The 23,732-nt window shown below is 53.5% G+C and overlaps 2 protein-coding genes across 3 annotated transcripts; one reads left to right on the top strand and one right to left on the bottom strand.

Moving 5' to 3' along the window:
- Positions 1 to 576: 576 nt before the first annotated feature.
- Positions 577 to 2,777, top strand: LOC101628728 (chromosome unknown open reading frame, human C16orf54). Of its 2 annotated transcripts, none has more exons than XM_004691689.2 (2): positions 577 to 638; positions 1,147 to 2,777. In XM_004691689.2, exon 2 carries the CDS (start codon positions 1,147 to 1,149, stop codon positions 1,831 to 1,833), a length of 687 nt encoding a protein of 228 aa, XP_004691746.1. In that variant the 5' UTR covers positions 577 to 638; the 3' UTR covers positions 1,834 to 2,777. The 2 variants fall into 2 exon arrangements, with proteins under 2 accessions (XP_004691746.1, XP_012587077.1); XM_012731623.1 differs by having other exon boundaries at positions 614 to 663.
- Positions 2,778 to 11,765: 8,988 nt separating this feature from the next.
- Positions 11,766 to 23,229, bottom strand: QPRT (quinolinate phosphoribosyltransferase). The gene is made up of 4 exons (XM_004691688.2): positions 23,185 to 23,229; positions 12,939 to 13,474; positions 12,295 to 12,426; positions 11,766 to 12,224 (listed from the first exon to the last, which is right to left on the bottom strand). The coding sequence occupies exons 1-4, from the start codon at positions 23,195 to 23,197 to the stop codon at positions 12,009 to 12,011; spliced, it is 897 nt and encodes a 298-aa protein (XP_004691745.1). The 5' UTR covers positions 23,198 to 23,229; the 3' UTR covers positions 11,766 to 12,008.
- Between the last annotated feature and the right edge of the window lie 503 nt (positions 23,230 to 23,732).

Below are 23,732 nucleotides of genomic sequence, written 5' to 3'. Positions count from 1 at the left end.
CACCGCCCTTGTTTTCTGTCAGCAAGTGAGTGGAGCTAGACTGTCTCTGAAAAAACTCCAGCCCAGAAGCTAAGGACGTTTTATCCGCCCTGCTCAGCTGCTGCTCCCAGCACAGGAGAAAGGAGCTGATTTGGCATGTATTTGGGCTCTTGGAGACAGGCCTCTGCCTATCTGACCCTGGACTCTTCCCAGAAGCCTGACAATGCCACACAGACAGACGCACCCCAAAGATACCCACTGGGCAGAGCAGGGGCAGGTGACGACCCCGGGGGCAGGCAGAGCCACATGTCTGGTGTTCTGAAACCTGAGGGGCCAGAGTCCGTCTCCTTCTTGACCTCTGGGAGAGTGTTCTGGGGCTTGGGGCCTTGCTCTCAGATGAGTCTAAGTTCAACAGCGCCACTGCCCACTCTGGCCCTGCCACTCCCAGGAAACGCCTCCTCACCCTCACCGCAGTGACCACATCCCCCGGTTGCCTTGGAAACACTCCTCAGAGGCAGGGGTAGTGTGGCGCAGTTGCCCAGCAACAGGATGTACCCTCCCTTCCGCCCTCCTCTGAAGCAACTGTCTTGTACCCTTGGGCATGTGTGAGGAGGAGCAGGGGCCAGCACTGACGAGTGAGAGGAGCTCACTGACCTGAGGTGAGGACAGCAGGAGGCCTCAGAGGTGGGAGCATCTGGGGAGACAGGTCAGGGGCCGGGCAGGTGCGGTGCGGTCTGGTCGTGGCCCAGCAGTAAACTAAGAGGAGCCCGCAGAGAGCAAGCCCAACGCCAAGGACAGTGTGGGGCCACAGGACCTCTAAGGCCCCAGCCGTGGGTGGGCCCAGGAGGGGCTCCGAGGGGCAGGGCCTGGGCGAGGGTCTCGTTCTCATCCACCATTTCCTCTCTAGGCCTAGCAAGACCTGAGCGGGTGCTTAGAGTTCTGGGTGAGGCATGCTGGGTCTGGGAGAGAAACGGCCCCCCGGAAGCGGCGGGTTTCTGAGCAGCAGGCCTCTGCCGCGAGGTGGCCCCTCGTTTGTTCCTGTCTCTGCTGGGGTCTGTTTCTTAGGGCTGAAAACCAGTCTCGCGGTGTCTGTCTTTCTCCTCTTTCTTCTCCAGATCGGGCCTACCCTGTCTCACTCGCTTTCTCTCCTGCCCTCTGTCTCCCCAGATGCCTTCGACTCCAGAGCAGCCCTTTGGGCGGGTGGAGGCAGCGTCCCCTGCCCCGGAGCCCACCTCCTGGCCCCCGCTGCCCTGCGGGCCCTGTATCCCCATCATGCTGGCCCTGGCCTCCATCGCTGCCCTCTTCCTGGTCGCTACAGCTGTGCTGGCCGATCGCCTGTTCCGCCGATCTCTTCATCCAGCCCCCAGCCACGGCGCCCCCACCCTTGTCTGGCGCCCCGGAGGAGAGTTGTGGATCGACCCCATAGGCACCCCAAGAGAACGCTCTGAAGACTGGTATGGCTGTGCGGTGCCCCTGCTGACTGACAGGGCTCCGGACCCTCCTACCCCTGGGGGCACCTTGGAGGCCCGAGCGACAGCCCCCCCAGCCCCTTTAGCCCCACCCGCGCCCTCAGCCCCACAGTCCCTTCCCATTTCCTTGGTCCCCCAGGCCCCACCCCGAAGTAGTACCTTCAGGGGAGCCCAGGCCTGGGAAGGGAGGCCCCATCCCCCAGGCCTGGTGAGCTGGGCTGAAGCTGAGCCGAGGCCAGAGGCCAGTGTGTACTGGGGGAGTCCCCAGGCCCAGAGGCCACGACCAGTAAGCCCTGATCTTGAGTGGGGCCTCCAGCCTCGGGTCACCCAGGAGCAGATCTCAGCTTTCTGGAGGCGTGAAGGCCGGACCAGCATCAGGTTCTGAATCCCCAGGGCTGGGGGACTGATCTCTCAAGACCCCTGAGGAAGGCCTGACCTCAGGAGGCTCAAGCCTTGGAACCCGGGTTGATCCCCGAAGGGAGAACATCCAGCCTTTCACATCTGGCTCTCAGTGTCCCTGGATATGGGTCTGGGCAGGCTGAGTATGGACAGAGACGGTGCAAAAGCCCAGAGGTGCGTCTGCTCAGCTGCTTTGGCAGAGAGAACAGAAGCCACAGAGAGCAGACAAGCAGGAAATAGCTTAAATGCGACATCCACCTTCCTTCAGGGTGGGTCTGAGATGCCGATATTGGGGTGCGGGTGCTCTGAACACTGAAGAACAGACCGGTGATGACAGAGGTCAGTCGTTCTAGCAGGAGCGGATGGAAGCCACACCCCAGAGCCATAAATTTCCCTGTGTTCAGGAAGACGTGAAGGGAGGTCAAGACCAGGCAAAGGGACATTTCACTATAAGGAACTGTGGCTTTGACTCCAGCTCACAGCAGGGTGTGTGGCGAGCTGTGCCGAGAGGCCCCTCCTGCCTGCAGCTGGGACCTCGAGCCCAAGGGGGCCAGGGTCCTCAACAGTCCTCTTGAGGCGGGCACGTCTCTGGGGGCTGATCCCTCTGGGAAGGACCACTGCCCAGGGCACGGCAATCTGCCCGTCCAGGCGCTGCAGTGATCCGGAAAGACTTGCCCCACGACAGGCTTACTTCTACGGTTCAGCACTGAGCCTGGAACAGTCCTTGTCTGTGTCAGCTGACAACCCCGGGAAAGGAGCCAGGGTTGGGGGAGCCACGCAGAGTCCCTCTTCTCCAGGCTTGTTTTCCCAAGCTTCAGTGTGACTGTTAGGATTTTTGTCATATTGGATTACCACCTGTATGATGAGTCACTCTGTCTAATTGTCTTCAAGTTAGATTATTATTTGCTCAATAAATTTATGTTTAAAGGACTCGTTTTTGGTATCAATTCTGTACATGGAAAAACCAGTATCACTTGCCATAGAAGGTGAGAGGTGAAAATAAATATAATGTCAATAAAGATATAAAGCTTTAAGTAGACATTGTTCCCTGCCAGAGTAATGAACCCAAAGACCTGTTCAAGGGAATGGATGATAAGAAAAGACTGCAAATAGGCTCACCGTGGAGATCACTTCACAGCATACACAAATATCCAATCGTTACGTTGTACACCTGAAAGGAAAACAATGTTCTGTGTCAACTACTCTTTCAAAAAAAAAAAAAAAAGGAAGGGCTGGACCAGCATATGTCAGGATGTGGGTGCCCAACACCCCACCCAGACACATGAGCCCAGTGTGAGAGCCACCCCGTTGTTTATTTCATGCCCTGGAGCGTTCCGAGGTCACCCACACCCTGGAACGCTGCCTTGCTAAGGGCAACACTAGATTCTCCCTGCTCAGGAGGATCTGGGAGCCCTCCTGCTCCCCTCTAGCTTGCCAGACTCAGACACTGAAGAAGCCCCCTGGGTTTGGAATCAGACCTGGCCTCTGCCCTCCAGGGGTTCCCAGTCTCTCCAGTGTCAGGGGTGGGAGGTGGGGGAGCCGAAGGGGTGAAATAAGACTGGGATGTGTCCTGACATGAGGGAGAGACTAAGACCGCCATGCCCCGTGTCATTCAGAAGCTGGGGCCGTGTCATTCCTGGGGTCACCATGAGCTGATAGGCCTGGGCCGTGGGAGCTCTGCCCAGGAGGCATGACCGGACCCGTCCCTAGGAAACAGGTAAGGTGTTGAAAGTTTAGACAGGATGGTGTGGAAGGGACCCTGTGGCAAAGCCATAGCTCTTGATCTGGGTTGTTCCCCTCTTGAAGAAAAGTGATATTTTCATTTATTACTGGGTTTTATGTTCTTTCTGTTAAAAAGCTGAGCAGGATACTCACCTGGGACATTCCCAGTGGTGACATTTGAGGATGCCACGCCTGTAAGAGGAATGCTGGAAGAACATGGGCATGGATGAATGTCACTTGACTGCTGCCCAAATCATCTTTCCAGTACCAGACCCAGACCATGGTGTAAAGCCAACAGGAGGCCCTCCCTGGAGGTGCAACCGGTTAAAATGCAGCTCTGTGAAGCCACCCACAGCCACTGCAGCATGCGTTCCCCAGCAGGGAGATGACCCAGAGTACAGCAGACCTCGCCTGCTGCTCCCCTCAGCAGTGTACTTCAGTAGATCTACCTGTTCTGCTCCTCACTCTGTGAGTGACTCTCCTGTCACTCCCATCCTATACCTCTGGCCTGCAGCCCAGTACTTGTATGCATTTATAAGAATAAATCTTCAAAAATAAAAAGGAATCTTAGGTTTCCATTAAGGTTTCAGTTCTCAACACTTGAGCTGAGGCCTCCTCTTAAACTGTAGGCAGCTGTAAACCTCAAGCCCCTTCACAGCCAAGATCTACACCCTGCCGGTAGCACAGGGCTCTGGTTTTCCACTTCCCCTTTGTGCATGGCTCCTGGGGGCCCCTGACTTTCATGAACCTCAGCTGTGCATTTCAAAGTCCGTTTGCTTGATTTTTTTCAGTGTGTCGACACATTTCTCGGTGGGGTGTGCTTGTCAGAGTCATACCATTCACAGTATTACCCAAAGCAGGCTCTTTGCTCTATAAATGAATTCTCCCACCCTCACCGGTGACCATTTCCATTCCTCATCAGAAAACACAACCCCTCACCTCCTTCCCAGCCCTCTTCTGAAAGGGCTATCTACCCTAGCAGACTACATTAGCTCATCTCCCATCACTATGCAACCCGCTGTGGCCTGCTGGACTCTTGTACCCTGGGACAGTGGCTACTCGCACCAAAGCATGGCCTGGGTATTTCCATCAAAGGACAGATTAGACATTTTGCTTCCATTCCTTTTTTTTTTTTTTCAAGATTTATTTATTTCTGCATACAGAGTTGGGGTGCAAGCCAGAGGTGCAGGGGTAGTGAGAGGATTCACCAGAGACAGAGTGGGGAGTAAAACAGGCAGATGTACTGAAATATACTGCTGATGGGAGCAGCGGGCGGGTCAGGAGAGGTCTGCTGCACCATGTGGTCACCTCCCTGGCCAGGATCAAACTCATGCTGAAGCAGCAGCTGCGGCTAACTTCAGAGTGCTGTGCTTTAAACTCTTGTGCCACCAGGGAGGGTCTGTTTCCATTCTTGAGACTTGCTCTCCCTTGCCTTCACACCCTCCTGATTTCCCTTCTCTCTCCAGTCATCCTTGTGGATCCTTGCTGGCTGTTTCCCGATGCAGTCAGCCCTGGGCGGCCTTAGCTGTCTCTCTGCTTCCTGGTCTTCCTGGGCAATCTCACTCATGCCCACAGCTTCAGTGGGTATCACTGGCGCTGTCGATTCCCCCAACTGTGGCATCTCTCCCTTCTTTGGTGGTCTTGGCTCCCATGGGTCACCTCAGGACCACTGCCTCCGCAAAGAGTCAATATTTGTCCCCAGGATAAAATCAGTCCCCCAAAACATGCAGGGGTCATGACTTCACAGACATCAAAAGGCCAAACAGGAGCACCATGAACCAGAGGTCAGAGGGGCAAAGGGCCTGCATGCCCTTCGGCAGGGGAACCGGACCCGCTCAGCTGCCAAGAAGAGCCATGTAAGCCACCACCTGCTTTCAGTGGCACCAAAGATGAAGTGGATTAAGACAAACAACACTGGAGGAAACAAATAAATAAGAAAACGTGGGCCTCCTTGGTGGCACAAGGGGTTAAGTCTCAGCACAATGAAGCTATCAGCAGCCACTACTGCATGAGTTTGATCCCCAGCCAGGGAGCTGACTGGCGCGGCAGACCTCTCCTGACCAGACCTCTCCTGACCCGTCTGCTGCTCCCCTCAGCAGTGTATTTCAGTGACCTGTCTGTTTTGCTCCCTACTCTGTATCTGGTGAATCCTCTCACCCCCCACTCCTACACCTCTGGCCTGTACCCCAGATCTTGTCTGCATACATAAATAAGTCTTTAAAAAAAAATTAAGAAAATGTGCCCATGAAACAAGAAGAGACTTCCAGGAAGACACTGCAATTGGAAAAGAAGAAAATGTTCTGAGAGTTACAATTATGGTTGCCAATATTAAAATTTTAATCAAAGGAAAAAGTATTGGAGGAAAGAGTTTTTAAACCTCTGTCAGAGTCTACAGCAAAAAGACAAAGTAATGGAAAATCTGAAAGACAGTTGGAAATGAAGGAGCAATTCATTTTACATTTATCTAATAGAAGTTCCAGAAAGAAAGAACAGAGAATGGTTGGGAGGAAACAATCAAAGGTTCTATTTGACTGAAGAAAAAAAAAATTTTTTAAGCAACGAAAGGGGTCTGTGCAGGTGATTCTCGCCTGGCTGCATGGAACCACTTGGGTAACCTTGGAAACAGTCCCCCTGAGACTCCTCTTCTCACCAAGGTAAGCAGCGGACACAGGGCTTACTTACCCTCCTGCCCAAAAGAACCACACCCACGACAAAAAGGCAGACAGGAAACATGAAACAATGGTTTCCGAAACACTGGACATCAAGCAGTAAAAGACAGTCATGAAAGCAATGAAATCCTAGAAAAAGAAAATGAGGTTGATCCCTTAAGTACTGGCAGCATTTAGCTGTGAGAGTCTCTGCGAGCTGTGGGGCAGGAGGCAGAATTGCAGAGGGGCCCCGAGGGACTTCCAGGGCTGAAGGAGAAGAGCTGAGCGTCCAGGGAAGCCACCATGGCCAGAGCTTGGAGAACAGAGCAGAGAAGAAAGAACTTCTCTCAGAGAGAACCCAACATCTACAAAGGGGCCCCCTCGATCACACATGTGTTCGGAAAGTGTCCAAGGCCAGGGAAGAGGCACCTGAAAGGCCCAGCAGGAGCCGTTCCCAGTGCTCACAGGGTCACGCTGGAAACCTTCACAGGAGCTGGGCAGGGGATGAGGCAGGTCCGCTGGAGCTGTGGGGAATAATTAACTAGACTGAGCCCTGCTCTGGATTTGCCTAATAAATACATGACACCGCTTACGGATAGAGCTGGCCGCCAAGGTAAAATACACGCCATTGGGCAGGCAATCAGAGATTACCAGGCACGCAGAAGTGGGAAAACGGCCCATGCTAAGGACGCTCTCCGATCAAATGGAACCAGCCCAGAATTGGTGCAGATGTGAAAATGAGTGGGGGATGATTTAAAACAATTATTTTAACTATTCCATGTTTACAAAGTTCAGTAGCAGTAAGAGGATATTTTAAAAGGTGTGAGTCAAACCACAAACAAAAAAGCAACAAGTTATAGCAAACAAAAGAGGACAGATGAAAACAAAAAATACTCAATTTTCAAAAGAGGAAGAACAGGCCCTCCCTGGTGGTGCAGCGGGTTAAAACACAGCACTGAGAATCTAAAGTCGCTTCTGCATGAGTTCGATCCCCGCCTGCCCCGGAGGTGACCACATGGCGCGGCAGACCTCTCCTGACCCGCCCGCTGCTCCCCTCAGCAGTGTACTTTGTCCAGCCACCTGTTCTGCTCCCTGCTCTGTCTCTGGTGAAGCCTCTCGCCGCCCCTGAGCCTCTGGCCTGTACCCCAGTTCTGTATGCACAAATAAATAAATCTTTAAAAAAAATAAAAATAAAAAAAAAGAGGAAGAACAGATGGGAATGAATATAAAAACAACAGCAAGATAATAGATTCAAATAAACCATCTCGATGTTCACATTAAATGTAAATGGTTTAGAACAGAAAAATAAAATAAGGCAACCAGAATGGGAAGGAAGAAGTAAAGGTATTTTTGTGTAGGACATGATCTTAGATACAGAAAATCTTACGAATCCACAATAAGCAGACAGTGACTCTCAAAGATAGGGGGGTTCCTTTGGGGGATGATTAAAATGTTCTGAAAGTACATTGTGGTGATGGATCCACAGCTCCATAAAATATCCTAAAAACCAGTGAACTGAACAGTTAAAAGGTATTTCAAAGAATTGAAATTTTGGGGGCCTCCCTGGTGGTGCAGGGGTTGAAGACACAGCTCTATCAAGCTATTGGCTGCCACTGTGGCATGAGTTCAGTCCCCAACAGGGAGTGACCCACACGGCGCAGCAGACCTCTCCCGTCTCGCCCGCTGCTCCCCTCAGCTGTGTATTTCAGTACATCTGCCTATTCTGTTTGTTCCCCATTGTTTTCTGGTGAATTCCTCTCACCCACTGCCTCTCCAGGTCTGTACCCCAGCCTTCGTATGCATAAGTGAATGAATTTAAATTTTCAAGTGTGTCAATTATATCTCAGCATTTTAAAGAATGCATCAAGAAGAAGGGGTTATAGATACTAAAATGACAATGATAGCCAATAGAAAGAATAAAAAACAACCAAACAGAAATAAAAGAAAAATGTGACTGAGCTCAATTCTGTGTGCTTAGAGCCAGAGGCCAGAGTTGCTTAGAGCTATAAATTAGAACAAGCCCAGAGGCTGTCACAGGGAAGGCCTCCTTAAAATCTCCTTAAACATGGTCACTTCAAGGGGATGAATGGGATTTTACTTCTTCATTTTATACCCTGATAAGTAAATTAATTAACAAATGAAGGAGAATGAGGAACTAACCTGTCAGGAGAGACATTCGGACTTGCCTGATTCTGTTTTAATTATTATACAGAGAACATGACTGAATTGCTGCCTCAAAATTGGTCACGTAAACAGTTATTTTACATCTTCTGTTTTCCCTCATGGAGTTCTCATCAGTTAATTGGAAATTTTTTGATGCAGGGCTTGGCTTGGCCTTTAAAACTTTCCATCCTTTTGGGGCATTACTATACCAATACATAAAAACGTTTTAACTACAATTCTCCACATCAAAAGCTGCCAAAGCTCAGTGAATTCCCCTTCTGGCTCAGAACATGCTGAGAAAACAAAGCAGACCACATCAAAAATAAATATGAAATATTTTTGGTCTTTGGCAAGGTTACAGTTTTATTATTGTTTTTCATACGGGGAGCATTATTTTAATCCAGCCTTTACGAGACCAGTGTTGTCCTTTATATAACAGTACAGTATTCCAATAGAGATGTTCGCCTTTGGATAAAAGTAGTCAGTCACATATCAAGAAACAAGCAACTTCTGGGATAGCTCTTTGTTAGCACCACCTAAGTCTTCTGCAAAGTTTGGCTGAAGAGCTGGGGGAGAGAGAGGAGGTGACCCAGCCACTCACCAGGCCAGGGCTAAGAATGAAGGCCTCCAAGCCCTGAGCATTTTCTAGGGGTGCTGCACCAGATGCTGGGTCTCCAAAGAGCACTACACACTTGTATGGAGACAGCCCCGCCACCCGCACACCTCTGGCATGCAGAGCAGTCACGGAGAGGCTCTCCACAGTTAGATAGTGTAGAGGAATTGTCAGGCTTCAGCGACGCTGAATAACTGCCAAAATGATCTGTTACTCAGGGAGCCACTAGAACGAAGTATAGAGGTGCTGAAACAGTTACGGAATTTTACCTGCCCTGTTGTTTGAAGGGCTAGATAAATCATACTGCATGATACTACCGTGGGATTTTTGAAAGATACTAAGATACTGTTTTCAGATACAGTTTGATTAATAAATCACGGAAACTCATGTGCCTTGAGTTCACAGACTTGTTAACCTGACGTGACCTCTTGCCTGCTCAAGACCAAGCAGGCCAGGTGGTGGGTGGGTAGCAAGAGGGATGGGGAGGTGGAAGGGTGCTAGGCTGGGAGCATAGATAGAAGCTTAGTGGATGGGTAGGGTGTGTGGTGGGCAAGTGGGTTAAGTGGAAGGGGCATGGCCGAGTGGCGAGTGAGCATATCACGGTGATCTGTAGAGTACTCAAAAGCCTTGGAAAATCAACAATAACTTGAACAGCTGGAGCTGATGAGGGGATTAAGCTAAAAAGTGGGAGGTGCCCAGCTCTGATTCTTGGGCAAAGGCTCTACTTGGTGTCCTATCCTGGAACCCTAAGAGGGAGCTCAAGAGTGGAAGGTGGTGTGGCTGCAGTGCTCTCTGGTGGCCATCAGGGCGGCTGGCACCCTTGCGTATGATACTGTCTCATCGCCTAATCTTCCTACCCCCACCCCACCCAACAACAGGATATAAAATCCCTGAGGACAAGGATTTTTCTGTCTACCCATTGTTGTCTATTTTGCCTGTCTTCCCACTGTTGTCTACCTGGCGTCTAGAATAGTGCATGGCACGTTGTAAGCATTCAAAAATAGTAACACTGGTTTTAAACGCTGCCCCAGCATTTGATTGAAGTGTGATCCTTAGTAGCTCTATTAACTTCATAAAGCCTGTTTCCTCATGGGCAAGATGAACACTCTAACACAGTCCCATCACCACCACCTACAAGCTTTAACTGAGGGAACAGGACCTGGACGAGGGCATCCGTGAATGTATGTTCACCTCTCGCTCACCGCCAGTGAGATGACACATTGTGAGCTGATAACTGCTCCATTTCAGTGGGCCATTTGCCTTCACAAGTATGGGCTTCATGGGGTCTTATGGGTGTGGGGCAGACTGAGGAAATCATCTAAGCTCGGTCCCAACTGACCAGCAAGGAGGAAGTGTTGCCAGACACTTAGAGCAAAGCCCACTGAAGTCTGAGCTTCCTCTCCTGACCTGCAAGCCTGTCTCCCACCCCACACCTCAGCCAGCTCTTCCTCCTGCCCTGAACCTGTCAGGCTTCATCTGCCACCAGAAACTTGCAGAGATTGTTGCTTCCACAGGCGGTTCCCTGCCTCCAGCCCATTGCCAGGGCCAAGTCCCAGCCCTCTGCCCCCCTCTGTGCCCCCCCCCACTGCTCTTCCAGCCCCCAGTCTGCTCCACTGCATTTTCCTGCAGTGAACTCACATCAGCTTATCTCACTTTCCAGCTTGAGGCTCTCTGTTCTCAGAACAGAGTCCAAGTCCTCTGACCTGCCATTTTGTGGTCTGGATGCAACCCAGTTCCTAGCCATCTTGCCTCTTCTGATCCAAGTTTCAATTCTTGCTCCAAACAACTCAAGCTATTCTTGCCTCTGAGCCTTTATCATGCGGTCTCTGCCCAGAAACCCATTCCCAGGCTTGGAAAAGGAAAACAGGTTCTTTTTGCCTGTCCAGGACCCATTTCCTTTCCCACTGGTGATGAAACCCCCTCCCACATCTCGGATCTGGAGGTGCCCTTTGGGTTGACCCACTTCTGAGTAAACGGGTGAGTTTGAGACACAACCTGAGACACAACCTGACACAACGGGTGAGTCTGAGACACAACCTCTCTTTTAACTGGAATGTGGGGGGGGCACCACCCACTCTGCAGCTGACCATGGCCCGTGTCTTATTCCAACATCCCGTTTATTTTATTCATTCGTGTCCTGAAACATCTGAGTTTGCAACTCCCAGTTTGCTTCTCCCTCCAGCCTGTCAGGATCCCAAGAGTTCCACCTTTCAGCTCCTAACTGGTCCATGGCTCCCAGCTTCCTGTGCTGACTTCCAGAAGTGACCATGGCTGTACGGGGGTTCACTTCTCCCTTTGCAGGTCTGAGGAGCTGGGGCTTTGTGTCTGGTGCTCCCTGGAGCAGGGAGGGCTGTCAGCTGATAGGTCTGTGTTGCCCTGGAGGGTGGACTGGAGGGCCCTGGGGTGGCAGGTCGGATGAGGCAGGAACAGCCCCCAGTGGCACCTCTAGTGCATCCTGTAGCTCAGTGGCTCTGTGGCTCAGGACCTCAGCAAAGGAGGCACCACCTTTGCCAGCATCGCTGCCGGATGAATCTCCACTGTGGGCTCTGAGCCCGGCCCTGGCAAGCCCTGGTGCTGTTTGGTGCATACAAATGAAGGTCTTGATCCGTCTGGGAGACAAACTCATTCTTGATCTGCCCCTGGCTGATAGCAGCTGTTAGATACCACTAGTTAAAGACACACCTTGACTCCAGAGAAGGTCATGCGAGGAAAAAAATGCATCACAGAAGAGATGAACTCTGGTAATTTCTCACATTTACTGAATACTTCCTATGTATTATCACCCTCCAAATTCACACTCTTGATCACATACTAAAACCGTCTTACAGATTAGGGAGCTGAGGTGACCAGGGAAGTCCTGGTGGAGGTCACAAGCAGCACCTGGCAGAGACAGATGTCTCCCAGGCTAAAACCGAGAAGATCCTGCCGGCCCCTGTACTTAGCAGAGTGGGACCTGGAGGGTCCCCAGCAAAGCGCCCTCTCCCGCAGCCAGCATCACCCCCGCGTCTTTAGGACCTAGGGGCGGGCGTAAGGCACTGGAATGGCACCTTCAGCAAACAGCTTGAGGGAGAAATCCAGGGCCGGGGCGGCCTGGGTCAGCATCCCCAAGGAGATGACGTCAACGTGGGGTCCACAGAACTGAGGGAGGTTGTTCAGCGTGATGCCCCCGCTGGCTTCCACACCCACATTTGGGTACCGGGCCTTCAGCACCTGGGCAGTGCGGTGCAGCTCCTGGGGGCACAAGTGGAGGGGAGATGAGAGCCCCGATGCGGCCCCTTCCCAGAAAGCAGACACCACTCACCTCAGGCCTGAAGTTGTCCAGCAAGACGAAGTCCGCCCCTGCCTCTGCTGCCTCCAGGGCCTCTCCCAGGCTGCTGCACTCCACCTCCACCTTCAGGGCAAAGTTGGCGGCCTTCCGGGCCCCTAGCACTGCCTGCCGGGCAGACCGGGGTGAGGCCAGGGGCCGGCCCTGGCACAAGCGCCTAATGAGCTGGGACTGGCACTGAGAAAGCACAGCTGGGTGCGGAGTTCAGGGTTAAGGAGGAAACCGGGCTCTGGGTTGGTTTCTTTGTTATGAGCTTCAACCCCATGAAATGACCCTTTGTGGGGGTCAGAAATGACCTTATCAGCGATATTCAGCATTTAGGACTGAGTTCGATTTCACTCAGGATATGAAAACTGGAAAGGATCTTCAAGAACATTTTTCCAGATGGGAAAAATGTCCAGGGCCTTGACCTAGGACTTAGAACCAGCACCTGAACTCAGTGTTGAACATCAGAACAGTGGGAAAGCACCCACTGGTCACCTGACACATGGAATCAAGAAGGGGTGAGGAGCCTTACACCCCCAGACTGAATCGCTGTCCTCTGGGGAGTGGTTAGTCCCAGGGAAGGCCACGGCGATGGGGCTAGCACAGGGCCAGGCCTGGGCTCACCCAACACGCACCGTTTCCACGTCACCGGCTGCCACCACGTGGTTATCCTTCACCATCATCAGCCCCCCCAGGTCGTAGCGGTGGGGGGCGGCGCCGCCCACCAAGAGCCCGTATTTCTCCACCAGCCGGAAGCCTGGCGTGGTCTTCCTCGTGCCCGCCACGTGCCCGGCCCAGCCGCTCCCTCTGGCGGCCTCCACGGCGGCAGCCGCCGCGCTGGCCACCCCGCTGCAGCGGGCCAGCGTGTTGAGGGCCACTCGCTCCCCCAGCAGCAGGCAGTGGGCAGGGCCCCTGACCTCTGCCACCTTGGCCACAGGCATCAGTTTTGATCCTTCAGGGAGGAACCAGGACACCTGGCAGTTGACGTGAGCAAAGATGGCATCGAAGAACGGCCTCCCAGCCAGCACCCCAGGCGACTTGGCCCACAGCGCTGCCTGTGATGGGGCGGCCCCAGTGACCAGGGCGGAGGGGTTGAGGCCCGGGCAGTCCTCTCGGAGCCAGGTGTCTGCCAGGGCTGCCAGGGTGGCGGGGGGCAGCATGAGTGCCAGGCCTGGAAGGGGATGAGAACACAGTTAGGTCTGGGCCACCTCTCGGATAGCCAGGGAACTGTCAAAATACTGAAGAAGCCGGCAGATTGGGCCTTAGCCGGTGAGGGTGACCATGTGCCGGGGGTGGACCCTGCAGCCAGAGGAGGTCGCCACATGGAGCAAATGAAGATACTGGACACCTAGGTAGATTGAAATGTATGACATTCAACATCATTTCAGTATAAATATGTATGTCCTCGGCGCTATTTAGAAGATAGGTATGCTTTAAAATGATCTATTGTTGAACTGAAATTCTAATTTAACCGTGTGTCCTATATTTTGTCTGGCAAACCTAGAGCTGGGTCAGCAGCTACTTCCAGCTACAAGGGACACACACCACCCAGAAGTCAGTCACCTGCAGCCACTCCGGCCTGCATGCCCTGGACTCGGTATCCACCCAGCAGAATGTGAGCCGCGTGTCTTTTGAAACCCTAGTCTGCTTGCTCTGTGGCACCAGGTATTTTAAAGCTGGAAGTTCGTCTTTTTACAGACGTGGAGACCGAGGACCAGAGAGGGTAGGCAAATCCGCTGAGGTCACACAGCAAATTGGCCCAGTCAGACCACCCCACTCTGGGGGGTCTCGGCTGTCTGTCCCTCCACCTTCTCCCACTCTGACTGGAGACCCCTCCCAAGCCTGGACAACGAGGGAAGAGCACCGGAAGTTGGGTTTGAGCCCCCGCCCTTCGAGACACAGGCTCACGAGCGTGGGCGAGTCCTCGGCCTGTAAAATAAGCGTGTGGGGACCGTGGGCTCTAAGCTCCGGGCGCTTGGCGTAGCGCTGCGGATGCGCGGGCGGCAGAGGCCGGGCTCACGCGCGGTGCAACACTGCCACCTGTCGGCCGAGAGAAGACCTGCAGCGCCTCGGCGTGCGCCAGTCGGGCTCGTTTCCCAGCCCAGCAGGAGACGATTAAGGAGCCTGGGGGGAGGGGCGTTTTGCTTTGGTTTGTTTACCCCGCTTTTGCTGCAACAGGAGGTTAAGGCTAGACTTTATGGCCTGCTCCATTCTGAGAAGCACAGTCCTGTTCTTCAACACCCCAAAGCCCAGGCGCCTATGTGCACACGCCGCTCCCAGCCGCGTCCGCCTTCTCTCCCGCCACCGCCCCACGTGGCTTCTGTTCCCTGGTAAGAGCCACCTGCGCCCGGGCTGTGCGCTGGGAGCACAGTTAAAGGACAAAGGCATCCTCCCCGTCTCCATTCATGGTGCAGCCGGAAAAAGGCCTGCAAATCAAGGCCAGAGAGGGAACTGCAGCGTGGGTTCCGGCGGATGCTGATACTTGCTTTTTAAAGCTAATTTGAACCCTTCCAGTGATGGATTTTTGTAGGGTAAATGAACTTGTCAGGCTTTTACTCCACTAGCCTTTTGGCTATCACCTGTGGCTTTGTTGGTATAATGCAGAAGGTACTCGGGAGCGTGGGCCGGCTCGAGTGCCTGATGGTGGACACCTGGGGTGTGGTGGGGGCTGGGAAGTGGGCGCACCTGAGCCCAGAGGCGGGGCTGTAAGGGCGGTGTCACTCAGCCAGGCCTGGCTATGACCAGCGGCTCCTAGGACGACCGTGAGAGAAGGCCAGAGACAGCTGTAAGAGAAAGGGTTGCTGGGGCTCAGAGGCCTGCCAGCCTCCTGCCCCCACCCCTGCTTCGCCAGCCTGCAGGCTCGCCCTGCAGCCATTGGCGTGGAAAGAGCATGAAAACCTGAAGCCACAGAGGCCCTAGACTCTCCTTCATCTGCCTTCCCCAGTCCGTAGATGAGAAGAGCCGAATGTAGACTGCATCGTCTGTCCTGTGTGTCAGCTCTACCACACCCTGGTGCATCTGTACACTAGAGCTCTACTCAGCAATTAAAAAAAGGAACCAACTCCTGCTATACGCAACAGGGATGAACCTCAAGTGTTTTTCTAAGAAGCCAGATTCAAAAGGCAACATGCCAGTAGAGTCCACCCATATGACATTCTAGAAAAGACAAACTGATGGCAGCAAAGCACAGGGGGGTGGGGGAAGGACGGACCACAGCAGGCGGCACCAGGGACTTTCTGGATGAGACTGAACTCTTGCCAGCCACGGTGGCACCTGCTGGTTTGTCAGGACTCAAAAACAGGGTGGACTTTACTGTCTTAATGACACCTGACTTTAAAATAAAACGAGTCCATTGGGGTGGAGCCCTTTCCCGCTCAAACCCCCACGTTCAGTGTTCTGGCTTCACTGCTTTCGACTTTACGATTTTCATTTTCTTTGACAAGTCCTCGTGGAGCTCCCGCCCTGCGTGGCAGAGCGGGCAGTTTTCTCTTCGCTTTCGGGCTTTAGCCTGTGCGGTTCCTGGTGTCGCCTCTGCCCAGCTGAAGAGCCCCCCATCACCTTTCAGCCCCCTCTGTCTTCTCCAGCAGGGGCTCTCACACACACCCCCATTGGATCATGTGCTCCCTCACCTTGTTCTTTGTTATCATCAAACTACTCTTCCTCTCTGGAAGCAAAGATATTTCTATCAAGAGAGTTTTCTTCTGTATCCCAAATGCCTAGCACACTTTTTTAAAAAATGGTCACAATGGCAATTTGCTCTTGTTTTGCTTAATGCTAAGTGCTCAGTGATGCTGATCCCATCGGAGAGGGCCAGGCTGGTCCAGTGAAGGTGGGCTCTGGGGCTGCACGGCCTGTGTCCCAACATCGCTGTACCACTCCTCTAAGTGATCTTGGGTAAATGATTCAGTCTCTCAAGAGCCCTGGACCCCCTGTGCATAAAGGGGGAACTGACATAATAACCACCCCGGGGTGGGGGTGTGGGGGTGAAAATCAAGCGAGCTAATATTTGCACAGTGCTCGGGAACATGATCTGGCACATACCAGGCGTGTTTGCTAAAGAAATGACTGAAACGTTTACCGAGGGTCGTAGGAGCAGAGGAAGAGATGACTCAGGGTCCCTCAGGAAGGGGGAGCTGTTTCAGTGGCCTCAGAGGATGAGTCATGTTTGCCAGGCAGAGATGAGTGGCCGGAGTGGAGGGTGGCGGGGAGGCAGGCAAGAGCTTTTGGACTGAAGAGCAGGTGTTTGAGGCTCGAAAGCAAGAAAGGAGCCTGATTAGGGTCCACAGGGCAGGGTGAAGGACTGAACCAGGAGCCGGAGTGTGGGCAGGCCCGGAGCGTCACAGAACCCAGCCGAGCAGGTGCTGTTATGATCATGGTTTTGCTCCACGAGGCCCACTTCAGCCACAACTGGATATGGCTTGTGAGACAGGAGGCCGGGGGGATTGGCCAGACCGAACGTGACGACCCTGAGCCTTGGTGGCAGCCACAGGAACAGCGAGGAGGGGCAAGGGAGGGCTATTTTCCAGGAACAACCTAGTGGGATTAGCAGCTAATGAGCGGTAGAAGCCGTAGGTCCTGTCACCAGTAGCTGAAAGCTGACATAAGCTGTGTGAGAAGAGTGGGCTGGGCGGAGGACGGGGCCGGCAGAAGGCAGCGGGCGGCACTGCCTGCGAGCCTGTGGTGACCGCCTGGCCGCTGGGGTTCTCTCACCCCCTCTCCTCTGAACCTCACCACAGGGAACTGTTCCCATTTTACAAGTACAGGAACAGCTTTCCAGAAGGTTCCTGAATCATGCCCTGGAGACACAGCATGTAAACAACAGGGTCAGGGAAGAAGTGACTCTGGTTTTGCAGATTTTGAGAGGCCAGAGGAGCTGTGGATGGCCACGTCCATACAGTGGTTAGGGAAATGATCCTGGAGTTCAGAAGAGATACTGGGGTGACCACTGGAGATTCGGGAGCCACCAGTTACACAGGTGGTGACTGAGCACAGCAGGGGGTGGGGTCACTGAGGCAGATAAGGAAGATTCCGCGCAACACCAGTATTTGAGGGACACACCGTGGCACGGCCATCCAAAAACCAAACCAGCACCAGGAGAAGTGGGCATCTGGAAGGGGTCTCCAGAAGTAGGGTGTGTGCAGAAGCAACAGAAGGAAGACAGAAGTGGGCACTGGACTTAGCAACGGGAGGCCTGGGCTGGAGCACCTCGGTGCTGGTGGTGGGAGGGACAGCTGTGGGGCCATGTCAAGGAGCGTGTGGGAATTGAGAAGCAGAGACAGGGGGTGTGGACCCCCCAACCCCCACTCAGGAGAACTGGAGAACTTGGTGGCCTCCGCCTGGGCTGTGTGGCCATAGCCTGGAGAGCGTTTCAGCCACTGCTTCTCTGGCCCATTCCAGACCAACCAAATCAGGGTCTTTGGGCATCCAGATTTGGGAAGAGCCCCCTACCCCCTTCCCCTGCCACCCAAAATTCAGATGCCAGTGAAGATGAAGAATCGATGTTTACGTAGTTCTGTGAGACCTTCAGAAAAGGCGAACAAAGACAGCAGATGTCACCCGTGGGTGCCAACGATGCAACCACCTGGAAGCTGGAAGAGCTCTTAGATGAGGTCTTAGTGGAGGGATGGAAAGGGCCTATGATAATGGCTCCCCAAGTCGGTAATTTTACTAAAACTCATCTCACTGTCTGCTGAAAGAAGCCAGAGCCTACAGGCTGCTGCGAAGCAGAAACCCCTTGGCGGCCTGGGTGAGCCGTGGATGGGGCATCGCGCAGGAAAGCCCACGTCTCGGAGAGACGCCAGGAAGCACAGCCAGGGCCCGTTCACGGAAGCAGCTGACCAGGGCATGCTGCTGACTGCGTCAGCCAGTTTACAAGGAAGCCACAGAACATGCCCAGCTTCCATGGCACACAGCCCCGCAATTCGGCTCTTGAGAAATTCAACCAAAAGATAAGCTCGCTTCTCCAACAGATACATTGCAAGGAAAACAAAAGAATTCAAAAACATATACTAACTATAGGATAAATGAGTTAAAAATCAGGCTTTTTCTACAGCCCCCACATCCCATTAGCACCCAGGACCAGCACCTGTGGTCTGGCGTGCGCACCTGTAATTATGGACACCTGGGCCCAGAGAGCACGGGTGTCTATGTGCATGGGGACACCTGTGCTGAGGGGCGAGGGGAGGTGGGGTCACTTTGAGGACAGACGAGAGACAGCCAGAGAAATGCTAAGAAAGAAAGCCGGTCTTCCCCCAGACTCAGCATTAAAGGCATGAAGATCTACCAAAGGCTCCAAAATCCTTTTTTCATCTTTAACTGACAATGAACCTACCTGGCCTGGGATGGTGCAAAGCACTAACCCATCACAACGTATGGCTCTTACCTGGACCCTGAGTCAAACTAACTGAAATCCAATTGTTTATGAAACAATTGAAAATCTGGATTTTGATCAGACATTGAATAACTTAGGAATTTAAATATATATATATCTAAATATATGCTTGTGATTGTCCCATTGTTGTTATAAAAAGAAGTCTCTCTTAGAATATAATTTTAAAAAATAATAAAATGCTGAGATGTTCCTGTATGAAAAGATTTGCCAGCCAGTTTACACCAGTGTCATCCTGGGCAGTAGGCCGAGGAAGGCGTGTGGGTGGCCGAGGGCTGATGGTGTCGAGGCTGGGTGATGGGTACATGAAGGTTCATCAGACTTCCCTGTCTACTGTTGTGTGAGCTGAAAAGTCTTCATAACCAAAACCCAAAATAGATAAAGGGAAGAAAAGAGAGACAAGGAAAGCTATTTTAGGATGGTTTGGGCAGTCTTCTCAATCCTGGCTGACAACTGAATCATCTGGTGGTTTGCACACCTGAGACTCCCTTGGGACTGGTCTGGAACGTGGTCTTATGACTCCAGTTTGAGGCACAGCGGAGATCTGAATACTTCCCACACACTGGTATCACACAGAACACTTCCTACATGTCGTCACAAATCTCCAAGAATAAAGAAACCTCAGAAGTGTTAAGGAAATTACCTGAAGAGCAGCGCTAGAAAACAACCAAGGTGGGCACCCACCCACCCCTCCCTTCTCCGTGGGCGACTCTTCCTCAGCACCCCACCAGGGGCCACATTGGCCTCCTTGGAGATCAGTCGTCAGCATTGCCTTTGTAGGGGCATAATATTACCAGCTGAGCGTTTGTGAGAAGTAATCAAGTGTGTCTGGTTTTCTTCAGGCCTGACTCTGGGATTCCTGCTGGGAGCTTTGAAAATAGGGCTCTCCTAATTAGCAGCTGTTCCTGAAAGGAACTTCAGAGAAGGGGGGTGTGGGGGGCTGCTGTTTTTGCAGCTGCCAGAGGAGGGCTTGCGGAGACGGAGACACCGAGGGGACAGCTGTGTGCCCGGCGCCGTCCTTGCGTGGTTCTGAGTCTCAGCACGCCTGCCCTTCCGAGAGTCCACTTTTATCCTGTGGGCTGTAACCTTGACCTCTTAAGGCAATGTCTTCTTAATTCTTTCCCCCAGAGTTTTGATAAAATTGTCTTTGAAGGGGCCCAAAGCATCTGGGGATATTTCCTGCTCTTCTCTCTCTTTACAAATAATCTAGAGAGAGACACTGATAAACTGATGTCTTTGACAGAAAAATGAAGACTTCCCTGCTGCCTTTGCATGGGTCTACTCTGCCTTGCCTGATTTTTGCCATTTGTGTCTCTGTGTCATCCTGATTGGACAGTGGCTTGTTAGTGCCAGGAGGCAGACACCGGAATGGGCTCTTCTGCCCCCGCCTCTTCCTGTCAATCATCTAAGTTGTTTGTGCCTTTGATGGGCACAAAGACAGCCCTGGGGATGCACCTAAAATAACACAACTTGTCTTTGTTCTTCATTTTATGAGCAACCATACGCCTTGTGTTTGTAGCAACAGCGGTAAAAGGGGCTGACAGAGTGTTTCAGCCCTGGCCAAGAAGGGATGGTTTTCCACAATTTACAGGGGGAAATTAACTTTAAAAGATAGATAGAAATTGACATTTTTAAAGAGTTTGTCTTTATAGGTTTTTCTTACACCTCTGGTGCCTGCTCTGCTGGTGTCTAATGGAAACTAGAATGAGGCCTAGGTAGAGTAACTGCAGCCCCTTGAGAGGCTTTCTCAGGCACAGCAGCAGGCATTTACCCCCTCTCTGGGTGTGGGTGCAAGCATTTTCAAGTATTAACACAGTTATTTTCACATCACCTCTACAAAGTGGTACTAATATTATCCCCATTTTACAGATATGGAGACTGAGGCACTGGAAGGGCCTAGGTTCACACCGCAGAGAAGCGTGGTACCGGGTCATAGACCCAGCAGGCGGGTTTCAGGGTCTGCTCGTTTCCCACCTCACCACACTGCCACTTAATCCAGCTCGAAATTATATTTCTCAATTACTGTCTGCTTACTGTCAACACCCCAGTTCTGCTGCCACACCCAGGGTCACAGCACTGTCCCTGGTGCAGCAGGAACTGGCCCAATTGGGAGTCGGAAATGCTCAGCTCCCGGCCCCGGCCCCCGCCTGCCTGATGGGAGACCTCAGCCGTTCGCTAACCTCTCTGAGAATCAGTTCCAGGCTGCGAGCAGGAGGCCACGAGCTGATTCAGATAGCGCCTGGCCGAGTGTCTTCCAGCCCAGGGTCTGTCTCTGACTGTCTTATTCTTCCATCTCTTGATTTGTTAATCCATTTGGCAAACACCAGATGGAGACAAAGGCTGGTTAGAACTTCCAGATAAATGTACTTTTCTTTCACCTTCACTCCCTAGAGAAGTGACCTCCAAACAGGGCTGCCCTAGTGGTGAAAGAATGCACAGAGCTTCAGAGGAGGCTGAGCTGTCTCTGTACTTCAAGGGCGGTAGGATGAGGCTCCAGCGGTCGTCTCTGGACCAGGGGGATCCTGGACAATGACAGGCTTGCGCGGCAGAGAGCAGAGCGCCGAGCCTGGCAGGGAGAGGTGTGGGGTGCACACAGGTGGAGGTGCCCAGCCTTAGGCTCCTTGAGAGCAGCGAAGGAGGACACACCGTAGCCCAGGGCCAGGCTGCGCAGGCCTTGAATGACAGGGACGAGTTAAGATTTTACTCACTAGGCCATGGGAAACCAGTAGGACTCTTGATCGGAAGTCACATGATCCCAAAAAAGGCAGCTTAAAATCTGAATCTTTGATTGAAAGATTTAAGTGGAAAAACTGCTGTGAAAGCCAGAGCAAGAGACAGTGAGCCGGACCGAAGTGTAGCGGGAGGCCAGGCCGCCAGGCTGTGAGAAGGGCCTGGCCACCGGCACCCCGCCTGGCACCCCGCCTGGCACCCCGCCTGGCACCCCGCCTGGCACCCCGCCTGGCACCCCGCCTGGCCCGGCCCGGCGCAGTCCCTGCCTGCCGGCTCTGACTGGGGCCTCCGCCCTCCTGCCTTTTCTGCCTGTGCTCCCCCAGTGCTGTCCTCGCTCCTTCCTTTCCCCACTTTCCCAGCTCTGCCTCACCCCCTGGACTGTCCACTCCCTCCTGGCTGATAGGGCGAGAGACACCAGCACCAACCCCACAGCCTAGTTCGAGTGAAACATCAGGCCCAGTCACCGTGAAGGCAGCAAGGCAGAGGGAGACCCCGCCAGCTGCTCTCCCCCGGGGGGTGGGAAGAGGCAAGTCCATAGGATTTGGCAACTGTTCGGATATTGGGGTGCTGGGAGTCCAAAGGGACCCTGAGGTTTCCGGGAAGGTGGTGAGGCACAGAAAGAAATGGATGCATCCATAAGAAGAGCTGGTGCAGGGGAGACATTGGGTCTGACCTGCCAGGGCAGTATCACAAAGGTAAAGATGGCCACAACGTTCCCCCCAAATCGGTCCTGGAAACAGGCCAGGGCTCAGAATGTGAAGAATCTACAGCACCGTCAACATCGCTACCACGTGACCTGTGTCCTCGGCACTGTGCGGCATCTCACATAATCCTCACCGCCGCCCAAGGGGAAGACCCTGCCCCACTTTACCAAGCGCGAAGTGAAGCTGCCTGTCCAGGCACACAGCTGGCGGGTGCAGAGGGACCGAGCCCCGGCTCTGACGCTGAGGTCATTGCTAACCCACTTCTCGGAGTTCCTATGAGCAGGTTCTATGCCCAAATCAGAGAGGTGGGGTGTGGGGGGCCAGCGGAAGCCCCAAACCAGGGAGGGAGGTCACAGCTGGGGCAGGTGAAGCACAGGGGGAAGTGAAATGCAGGGAGCTCCGGGCAGGGCCTCGTGGGCTGCAGGCTCTGGCCAGGCACCTCCCCGGTCCAGCCATTTGCCCTCTGCTGCCCACAACCTGGTGAGCAGAACCTATTATTGTCATTAAACAGGTGAAGAAGCCAGCTGACTTGCCCAGGGCCTACTCCGGGTAGAGTCCAGGCTCACACAGGGGCCTCCGCACTCCAGAGCCCGGCGTTCTGCGCCAGCCTGGCACACTAAGCCCCTCCGGTGGCAGGGATCACGGGACTCCACCCCTGCCCCCCACCTGCTGCGGAGGACAGGACTTTGCCTCCATTCCTCTCTGGAGTGGCTGGTGAGGGGCAAAGTCCAGAGCTACTCCCCTCCAGCTCCTGCTACCCACCCCCTTCAGCCCTCAGGATACAATGCCTCCTCCAGCCCACCCCAGCTTTTCCTGGGGCTTAAGCACTTTCCTCCCCAGAGCTTGCTGGGGACCCAACAGAGGAGAAAGAAGAGCAAAAAAAGGACTCTGGGAGACAGGAAAGAGTGTGTGGGGCTCAAGGAGATTGGAGTGAGATGGGGGTTGAGAGGAGACTTGAGATTTGGGGGGGGGGGGTGAGTGAACGTCTAGGATAAATTGAGACCAGGAGAGTGGGGGGTGGCAAGCAGGGGGCAGGAGAGAGGCCAGCATTGCCTTTACCTTCAGGGTCCATGGCAGCTGGGAGCCGCAGGGTGACTGTCCACGTCTCAGACCCGGGACTCTGAGAGCTGGAGGCCGGGCAGGGGCTGCCAGAGGCGTTGGAAGGAGGGGCCGACCAGCGGCCTCTCAGCCTCTCCCCTGCCCCGGGCTCCCTCCTGCCCTCCTCCGGGACCCCTGGGGCTGTACATACCTCTGCCTGCTTTCCGCAGAGAGGAGGAGCTCCCTTGCGTAACCCAGGAGGCCTCTCCCCACTGAACTGGAAACCTGTTCTTTTACACGCCCAGGGTCCAGCCAGTGAGGCTGTGAGTGTGAGGATGTGCTGCCCTGCAGGGCTGGAGAGCCTCGGGGTGGTGCACACACCCTGGTCCCACCCTGTATCTCAAATACCTTTTTACCCTGTCCGGTACCACAGTGTCCTCAGCTGTAAAACGGTACAATGCTGTTCCCAGGCAGTCTGCCGATGGCCACTAGCTCAGAACCTCTCTCACCAGTCCTGGGTTGGGCCTCTCACTCCCACAAAGGTAAACACAAGGGCCTTTGGGTCAGCA

This window comes from Condylura cristata, unplaced genomic scaffold (genome assembly GCF_000260355.1).
Source record: "Condylura cristata isolate star-nosed mole 26May11 unplaced genomic scaffold, ConCri1.0 scaffold00032, whole genome shotgun sequence".
Lineage (NCBI taxonomy): Eukaryota > Metazoa > Chordata > Mammalia > Eulipotyphla > Talpidae > Condylura > Condylura cristata.
The sequence above is the reverse complement of the archived record's forward strand: the minus strand, read 5'-3'. Positions and strand labels throughout refer to the sequence as shown.